The sequence below is a fragment of the Aulonocara sp. 'chitande type north' Nkhata Bay genome, linkage group LG10, assembly GCF_057382095.1.
Source record: "Aulonocara sp. 'chitande type north' Nkhata Bay isolate Kocher_YH1m ecotype deep benthic linkage group LG10, A_spYH_male_GT1.1, whole genome shotgun sequence".
In the NCBI taxonomy this organism is placed as follows: Eukaryota; Metazoa; Chordata; class Actinopteri; order Cichliformes; family Cichlidae; genus Aulonocara; species Aulonocara sp. 'chitande type north' Nkhata Bay.
Genome location: NC_141353.1, coordinates 9,262,495 through 9,272,437, shown reverse-complemented (window position 1 = coordinate 9,272,437; position 9,943 = coordinate 9,262,495). Strand labels below are relative to the sequence as shown.

The window sequence follows — 9,943 nt, the reverse complement described above, 5'->3', positions numbered from 1 at the left end:
GAGATCAGTCTGAGAACAGAAAAAAACACCTCTGCACATGAAACACCTATCAATACACAGTGTTGGGGAGTAACGGAATACATGTACCGCTGTTACGTATTTAAAATGCAAAATATGAGTAACTGTATTCCGTTACAGTTACCGTTTAAAAAGGTGGTATTCAGAATACAGTTACTTTGTTGAAATAAATGGATTACACTGCGGTACTTTCCTGTTTCATATTGTCGCGGGTCAGGACTGTTTGGGTTTTGTTTGACAGCTACGTTCTGTTGTTCCAGGCGGCAGCGTTACGGTTGCCATGGTTACAGGGCGACGCTCTCTCTCTCTCTGCGACTGTGTGTTTCCTGGGTGAGAGAGGCCTTTTTATTGTTGTTGTTGTGCTAAGCTAACAGGCAGAATGCTACAAGCATAGCTCTAAAGAATGTAGCATCATGTTCAGTGTAGTCCGTGCTGCAGGGAGAATGGACTGCCATACACGTTATGTGTCTGTGAGCGCGAGGAGGGAGAAAAAGGCGAGTGGAAAGGTACGAGTTGTCATCGAGGAAAAACAGGAGCTGGAAGCATGTAAATATAATAATAACCACTTCAGCCAAGAAGAGAGCCTGACGAGCCCAGTTGTAAGTAAGCTATTAAGACTCGACTGTACACCGTGTTCCTGTTTTCCTCCGAAAACAATAAGTTCCGTTGGAGCCTTTCAACGCCTCTCTCTGTCTCTGCTAGCAAAGTTGACCCACACAACAAAGTAAAGCTATTTTTCGGCTACGAGCCGACAGGGACCCCGCCGTATTAGTCAGAGGTCCCTTTACTACAGTTCGGAGTCGCGGACCTTCAGTAATAGTAATAAATCACACAGCAATAGTACATTCACGTTGTTGTAAAAAGCATGATAATATATTAAGTAATCCAAAGTATTCAGAATACGTTACTGTCATTGAGTAACGTAACGGAATACGTTACAGAATACATTTTGGGGCATGTAATCTGTAATCTGTAATGGAATACATTTTAAAAGTAACCTTCCCAACACTGTCAATACACCAAAGAAACACATGACAAGCAACAGGGGGGGTAAAGGGTGAGAGACCGCCGATTTAGACAGCACATCCGGGCCTGCGTGCGCTGGTCTCCTTGATCCACCGTCAGCATCGGAGGGGAATAAGTGTCGAAGGCGTTTGGAAAGGGAGGAGGGATGAGTGCATATCAGTGTATATGTGTGTGTGTGCGTGTCCAGAGTTCAGCTGAGACAGTGTCCTTCGCCCTGCCAGGCTAAGTAAACAGTCTTCCAGCCAACCCAGGTGGCCTTGCATGGAATGGGAAGAACAGTCTAAACACAGTCGTTATCAGGGTGTGTTGTTCAGCTCCAGCCTTGAGCCCACAGCTGGTGCCGAGAGGGTATCCGCATGAAGTGATGGTGCTTTTTACTTTAGTGCGAACAGCTCATATGAATTTCAAAGCAGTTCTACAGTCCAACACTGGTCTCTCAATCTCCCGTTGGAGAGCCGCGAGCTTCACCATACTTGCGCTCTGTGATGTTGTCATTTCTTGTGCTCAAGGAGCCGATTTCTGAGAACTCACGACCGCAGTGAGCCTCCCCGAGATGTATCCAGTCTGCAGTCAGAGATCTTATTCTGAGTATTCACGGCAGCCGTAGCCTCTCCAAGATCTTCTCCGTGCTGACTCAATGAGCCCATTTTGAGAAACTCACGCCTCATCCCATCGTTCCAATCCCAGCGGGCAGCCTTGTGGGGGTTTGAACAGCTGGTTCCGCTTCCTTAATTCTTCGATAAGTCAGGGCCAAGCCAGCTCCGATCAGCCAGAACCCTGTTATCATGGTTCATAGGTAGATATCTTCAGCACTCAGGCTCACCCGAGCCCAGACTTCTTGTTGACAAGGGGGTGTCAATTGCATTTAGGGACCAGTTGATCAAATCCATAATTCCTCTTTTAGGTTCTAGAGAGCAGACTGTGAGAGAGTGTCCAGGGAAAGTAAAAACACAAGACAAGGACATAAGCAGGGAAGCTAAGGGAGAGGAGGAGGAGAAAAGTGCGACCGCCTTCATCAAGAGCAAGAGCAGTGTTCTTAAACTATTCTGTTAATAAGGTCGCTGCTGTCAGGTCTAATATTTCTCCATCCTCCTCCCAGTATCACACTGACACGTTGCTGATACCTGCTCCTCTGTTACTCCTGTCACCTTACAGGACGTCAGTGTCTGCTTGGTCAGATGAAACTGACTTCAAGCCACCTCGATGTACGTCCTCCATCATTTTTCATTAGTGTGTTTGACTCTATTGGCCTCTGTATTCTGGAAATAATGAATACTTCTCTTCATACTGGCTCAGTTCCCAGCTATTGTAAACAAGCTGTTGTTGAACCAATATTAAAGAAACCAAATGTGGACCCATCTCTTTACAGTTACAGGCCAATATCAAAATGACTGTTGGTGTCAAAGATCTTGGAAAAAACAGCTGCAGAACAACTTAACAACTTTTTGGAGAAGAACAATGTTCTGGACATTTGCACTCCACTGAAACCGCTTTGCTTAAAGCGTGTGGGGACACTCTGATGGCAGCAGACTCTGGAGAGTACATCGTTCTGGTTCTGTTGATCACAGCATCCTGATAAATAGGCTGAAGGACTTGTTTGGGATTACTGGTGTTGTTTAAAATGGTTTATGTCGCATCTATCTGAGAGATCCTTTACTGTCTGTATGAATCAGGTGCTGTCTGAAGCATCAGTTCTGCCTTCTGGGGCACCTCAAGGATCTGTTTTAGGTCCGATTCTCTTTTTGCTGTATATCCTCCCTCTAGGCCACATTATCAGACGTTACAATAATGACCTGTACCGGGTTTAAAACACGTGGGGATCAAGCTTTTCTGTCTAGACTCTGCTGACTCCTTTAAAAAGCAGCTGAAGACATTTTTATACAAACGGGCTTTTAATTAATTTTAACTTGCATGTCTGATCTTATTGTGAAGCACTTTGTGATTTCTATCTGTGAAATGTGCTATATAAATACATTTTACTTACTTACATCACTGAAGCTTAATTAAAAGTAGCCCCTCCCACTGTCAGCGATGTCACAGAGGAGACACACACGAGAAATGTTTTCCATATTTAGAAAGCCATGTTTACGTCGCTCTGATGCTGTAAAACTCAGAGCTGAGGCACCTTCAACAAGCTGCTGCAGAAAACTGACCATCAGACTTACATCACGAGGAGCTCCGCCCATCCGTGACGTGCTTCGTCTGATTGGCTCCAGCGAGGAGCTTCAGAGATCAGGACGCGACTCGCCGTGTGAGGACAGACTGAAATAGCCAAATCTGAACAATTTCACTCATTTTTCATGCTTTTATTGTTTAAACAACATCAGGAAACATATTGATCAATAAGAAAACAGATGATTGGTGCCGTGTGACAAGCACGTCACATGACCTTTTCCATTATGTGTGTTTGTCACAATAAAAATCTGACGACCGTCTTCAGTTTGACGGCTTCAGGTCACGTGTCAGACAGGACATGTTGTCACGAGTCCCTCGCTTGTCACATGACAAGACATCAAACGAAACTTTAAAACTTTACAGGGAACTTTCGTGGGTGTCTAAAGGGGCGGGGTCACCTGTGTCACTGTGGATACTTATAGGTTAACTCTGAAAAAACAACCTATCAGAATAAAAGCTCGCTACATCTGTAGGCAGCAACTACACCTGCTGCACACCCGGAGCTCTGTGATTGGACGCTTTCAAAGCAAAGTGTCCAATCAGAGATACGCTCCTGCTTCCTGTTATCATCCTGCCTCCAGGCGGGTGGGTGGGACCTCAGGGGCAGTACTCATAGTCTCCCCCATCTTCTCCTCTACCTCCATCACCGCCGCCGCCATCGCTACTGCCACCATCGCTACTGCCACCATCGCCGCCATCGCCGCCATCACCGTCGCTCTCCATCTGGTAGATGTTGTCCACGGTGGAGCTCTGCAGCTGCAGAGTGGACGCCGTGGAGCTGAACTGGACCTGCTGACCCGGGCCGACCTTCTCCTGAGGGCTGAGACAGGAGAGCATCAGTTTCATCATCACAGCGACTTCCTGTGGACAGTGAAAGACTTCCTGTAGAGAAGCTCCAGCTTCTCATTAGACATGTCAGCTTTAAAACCTTTGAGATGAATTTGAATAAAAAACGATGACTGATCATATGGTAACCATGGCAGCCGATCGACTGTGTCGGACACGTTTGATCATAAACTGGTGACCTGACACTGTCGCCGATGATCGTTTATATTTCTGCTGCGTGGATCCGTTTCCTGCTTCATAACGAGTTTGATTTTCCAAAGTAAAAGCCTCAAACTTTAAAAATGAGTCCCAGCAGACTCTGAAAGGTCACAGAGTCTGCTGGTTACGCCGTGCTTCAGGCTGAGCGGTCATGTGACCCTCTAATTCAGGCTGTGACATTTCAGCGCGGGGCGCTCGGCCGGGCGAGGATGAGGAGGAGGCAGGGTGTAAACCTCAGAGCTTCCTCTCCTCGCTCGCAGCTTCTGGTAAGCCGAGCAGCAGGGAACCGAAACTCTTGCGGTTGGTGGGTGGAGTCTGCAGCGGGCTCACGGGTGGAGCTCCTGATGCTGGTCGTACGTCACCCGGACCCCAGGAGATGTGAAGAGCGTTGCTATGGAAACAATGATGATCTCAGGTGTTCTGCAGATGTGCCGCAGCTGTGCGCTCCACCTGCCTCACTTACACGTATTTAAAGTTTATTTAAAGTTTTTATGACTGCACGACCACAACCTCAACTTCCTGTTTCCTGTCGTCTGGTCACCGTTCATGACTGTCACACGTGCATAAAACATCCTCGAGTTCCTCTTTCTGCTGCGACCCTGCGACTGCGCTGGAACATGGCTGCCAGCCCGCTGCACACAGCCTCGGCCGTGACGCTCCGCCTTTCTGCTCCGGCGCTGTGACAGCAGCGTGGACACATCTGGGCCCGTGGGCCTGCGTGCTGGGCTTTAACGATCAGGCTGCTTCGTTCTCGCTCAGCATCTCAACGCCACCTGAAACCTCCTGCTCAGCTCGCCTTCGTTTGAAATCGCCCGCGTGGTTTGTGGGTTTCTTTATCTGTGAGTTTCAGTCTGAGCGCGCTCAGTCGTGAGAAGACGCTGCCAAGATGATCGCAGCGCGCCGAAGGCCCGCGAGCCGAGACCCCACGAAGGTCAAACCTGACTCAGGGTTCATCAGCGGCGATCGAGGCGCTCAGACACGGCGTTTATTCAGAAAACAGGAAGTTCACTCACGTGCTGACGAGCTGCTTCAGTCTTCTCACTGCAGAGACACAAACGACGTGATGAGGAGCTCGCCGTGCGTCACAGAGTAAAACACAGTTCAAACTAATAAATGTTTCCTGCATCACTGAGGGCGGGATTAAGAACCCGCTGCCACACCGACCATGGTCGCCGTCCTCGATGTTTCGAGGCCGTGAGAACAGACGGGTTTATTCTCGTACTCACCGGCGACGACGAGTCCACCGAGCGTGAGCAGAAACACGAAGACCAGCAGGACGGCGATCAGAGGCGCCATCGTCTGCGAACCCTGAAAAACACGACATCACCGTCACAGCGAGGCCCGCGGTCTGCTCAAACACTGACACTTTATTAGGAACAGCCAATCACTGCTCAGACTGATGTTCAAAACCTACAAAGAAACTGTCAGAGCGAGACATCAAGTCATAATCTGACTTCATCATCTTCATCATCATCAGGGTCTATAAACAGTCTGGTTTTACTTCCTGTTTAACTTATCTGCTGATATCGATCCACCAATCACAGCGAGGGTGCACTGTGCAGTCTGGTCAAATAATATTTTCATTGCTCAGAACATCAGTGTGGCGCTCGTGCTGAGCTTCGTCTTCGTGTGGCGGCGGCGTCACACGTCTCACGTTTCACAGCGTTCGTTCGTTTTCTCACCTCGTGGCTGCGCTTCACACCGGAGGAGGCCGTCAGGGGGCTTTCTGTGGAGGTCACATGACCTGCGGGACGTGAAAGCAGACATTTTTAGGACAGCGTGTCAGCAGCAGGATGATGTCATAGCGCTCTCATTTGACCCTGACACGTCTGACTGTACGAAACACCCGAGACACAAACACAGAGGTCGTCCACTGCGGCGTCGTCGATGTTCAAGTGTCCAATAAAGTTAACTGAAAACTTTACACCTGCACTTCCTCTGACTGACACAGACGCTGCTGGTCTCTGTAGGTCATCGTCACCTTCATCACCCGTTCACCTCAGAGCTCCTGACTGGATTATCTGAGTTCATTTGAATTTCTCCTTTTTCCTGCTTTCAGATTCTGTCGCTACATCAAACAGATTCACCGCAGCTCTGTCGTCACCTTCAGTCGGAGAGGACGACGTCGACTCTGTGGGCGTGTCTGTCGTGCGGGCCGTGGGAGCGTCTGAAACAGATCAATGACATGAACACAACGAGCATCAGAGCTGACTCCGCGTCTGATCAGCTGTGAATCAACATCTGGATCTCACAGATGTGTTTCTCTGGGCTGCTGTCAGCGACATGAGCAAGTCGTCCTCAGAGAGCCGCTGATGGTTCAGGACGATGATCCCGACACGTGAGCTCGGTCGAACCTGCAGACTCACCTGTGGCGACGCTCAGGTCATCAACAACGGTCAGGTCGATGTGATGCTTCTCATCGTTGAACGGCCCGAGTATCTCCACCCTGCAGCCGTATCGTCCAGCGTCTCCCTCTGTCAGGTTCATGATGGTCAGAGAGACGTCTCCGTCCTCCAGTCGGCCCAGCAGCTCATACCTGCTGGAAGCTCTGGTTAACACTGTGAGTCCATCTGTGGAGATCAGCGGATTGGAGCAGCGACTGGCTGGTATTTCTCCTCGCTGCCAGCACGCTGACAGAGCGGCGTGATATTTCCTGTCATATTTACAGGGCAGAGTGACGTCCTGACCTGTGTGACCTTTGACCCTGCTGCCGTCACATTCACAGACTGGAAACAGAAACAGAGGAAAGCTTTGTTACATCAGATCCAAACTCTGCTCAGATCAGGTCAGACTATCGGAGAGGTCAGCTCTGACCTGAACTCTGACCCTCGCTGACCTCAGCCTGTAAGCCTGCAGGAGGTCAGCGGGAACGAGCCCACGTTACAGCTGTTACAACACCAGCAGCTCGTCCTCAGACCTCTGCACGTCTCTACCACAGAGACTCAGCCCTGTCACGAGTAATAACCACAGCAGCTCCTCGTCTTTACTCGCTGCAGTCTGAACAAGACTCATCCTGCAAACTCAGGCTAAAGCTACAAAAGTGCAGAAGAAGAACGCAGCAGTGACATCAGAGCGGCTAAAGTTTCTGTGTTTACAGAGTTTCAGAGGAAGAGAGCCAGCAGTTACCTGAGAGCAGGGCGAGCAGCAGCCTGAGCTTCATGATGGAGCTGAATGCGCCTCAGAGCAGCTCCAACAGCTGCTGACAGCCACCACAGCTGCACGCTGCAAGAAATGAAGTGACGCGTAAAAACCAGCACCACACGCTGCTGCGGCAGGAGCATCACACACAGCAGGCAGGGACCAATCAGAGAGCAGCTTTCGGTTTACTGTGCTCAGTCAGACGAGTCTGTTTTTACTCTGATTACTTACACTACTTTGGCTTTTACAGATCATATGTGATGATTTATGATCACATGACTGTCGTTACTCGTGTTTATTTCATTGTTTTATAACCTGATGACGTTTTTATCTGCTGAACTAAAATAATAATTCTGGTTTATTCATCATCAATAACATGCAGCTCGTGTTCTCTCGTGACTCCTTCCTAAAAACCTTCACCTTTTACAGATATGATGATTCCACGCGGTGGGCGGGGCTTGGAGGTAAACTGCGGCGGTTCAGCGACGACAGAGTTGAACCCACAGCTCAGTGTTTGCTCCCGCAGGTCTTTCATCACTGATCACGTTCATAGTGTTGAATATCACATTTCATATCAAATATAAAGCCCGAGTCATGTGACCTGTTATTGTAATGACAGAGAATTTGAAACATCCCAGTTTCCTTGAGAGTGATTTGTGTTCACACAGTAACAGGATCAGGACGACTACACACTGAGGCCACGTCCACACCGGCCGGATAGATCTGAAAACGGCGTCCACGCTAGCGTTTCCAGTCGTTTTCACAGAGCCGTGCGTCCACATTGAAACGGTCCAAAGCACAAACTCAAGTGAGAATTAAAGATTTGAAGGAAAGCTGTCTGCAGCACCTACAGGCGGATATTAATCTGTAACAGGGCCGTCAAAGCTGAGAGCAAACAAAACAGCTGCTGTGTAGTGTCCTCCGCTTGATTTGGTCACGTGACTGCATCACATGACTAAAATGCATCATCGTTTTAGAAAGTCTGCGTGTTCGAGTGTCCACACTGCGACGACAGCTCTGTTTTGAAATATACTCGTTTTCAAAACGCTGCGTTTCTCCTTGAGGAAAACGCCGTCTCAGTGTGGACGGGAGGCCAAACGTTGCGTTTTTAAACAGAAACGTGTTTCATTGTGGACGTAGCCTCAGCCACAGAGTCTGCAAACAGTCCAGAACTACTGGAGAGACACTTGTGGGAGGTTTAGTCCTAAAGAAGACGTCACTGAACCGTGGACAGGAACAAACAGAGGTCTCAGGTGAGCTGGACAGACGCCTGCAGCCAGACTGAAGGACGAGCAGGACAAAGGTCCTGCAGGCTGAAGCGTCCTTCGGCCAGACGAGCTGAGACGCTGCTCGTGGTTGGAGGAAGACGGCAGAGGCCACGCCCCCGCAGTGAAGCACGGTGGTGGCAGCATTCTGACTCATCGGGGTGTTTGTGCTTTCATGTCTGGTTTTAGCATCAGCACAGTGGAGCTACTGTGTACCAGAGATGCAGATCTAAGCCAGCACAGGCCACTGGTTCTCTTATTTTGAAAGGTCCTGATCCTGTGTTGTTCCTTGTGTCTGACTTCCTGCTGCTGGGTGGAGAAACCCCTGACAGATGTTTGTTTCACTGCCGTGCTTTGAATGGAACCAGTGATGTCGGCCATGACAGCATCACACAGTGTGTAAGAAACACCAGGATGTGACTGTGGGTGATGTAACCTGAGATCTGAGGGTCAGTTTCTCTAAACGTGAGATTTCAGTTTCCTGCGCTGACCCACATTTCTACACATGTGAGGGAGGGAACACCATCAGCATCCACCACAGAGCTGTTTGTTGTGTGGTTGGAGAGCAGTGGTCACCATGGTTTCCTGTTTGCAGCAGCTGATGGAGGCTGTTTCCTGTGACTACACCCTGGATGCTTTCACTTCCCTTTTTCACCTCTGACAGCCCGCTGTAAGAAATATCTGCAGCTGGACTCATGACACATATTTTAAAGAAAGATTTTTTCAGCCTCCAGAAATGAAAAAAGGAAATAATTTGCTTCATTTTTATGTTTCATTAAAATAAAAACATTTTCCTGTGGGAGGTCGTAGCTAGGGCCGGGTTTTTATAATCGATTCATCGATTAAAATCGATTCTGGCTTGGATAACGTAAAATCGATTCATTAAAATCCTGAATCGATTTTTTTAATATAAATTTATTTTGCTTGAAATGCCAGAATCTCTGGTGACATCTCACAAAATTTCAACAACCACCAAACAGCTAAGACAGTAAATGAGAGCAGGAACACGGATTCTGCACAAAGACGTAAACACACAGCGCGACCCGCGGATCAGAATCAGTGAGATGTGACTTTCTCACAGTCGGGGCTGAAAGTCGACAGCTGCTGATTCTGATCTGTCGGCGCTTTGTGTTTACGCCCTTTATGCGCTGATTCTAAAGCTGTTAGTTTGATCTCTCTCCAAACAATATTGACCGAACCAGCAGCAAAAGAAGATCCAAACTACGCTTCACATGAACATCGTCATGAATTCACTCTGACTTTTACTGTTTTGCTTC

The 9,943-nt window shown here is 48.6% G+C and overlaps 1 protein-coding gene across 1 annotated transcript; it reads right to left on the bottom strand.

Moving 5' to 3' along the window:
* Nucleotides 1-3,349: 3,349 nt before the first annotated feature.
* Nucleotides 3,350-7,687, bottom strand: LOC147320196 (uncharacterized). The gene is made up of 7 exons (XM_086308097.1): nucleotides 7,390-7,687; nucleotides 6,630-6,989; nucleotides 6,368-6,430; nucleotides 5,946-6,007; nucleotides 5,490-5,571; nucleotides 5,277-5,304; nucleotides 3,350-4,039 (listed from the first exon to the last, which is right to left on the bottom strand). Exons 1-7 carry the CDS (start codon nucleotides 7,421-7,423, stop codon nucleotides 3,817-3,819), a joined length of 852 nt encoding a protein of 283 aa, XP_086164223.1. The 5' UTR covers nucleotides 7,424-7,687; the 3' UTR covers nucleotides 3,350-3,816.
* Between the last annotated feature and the right edge of the window lie 2,256 nt (nucleotides 7,688-9,943).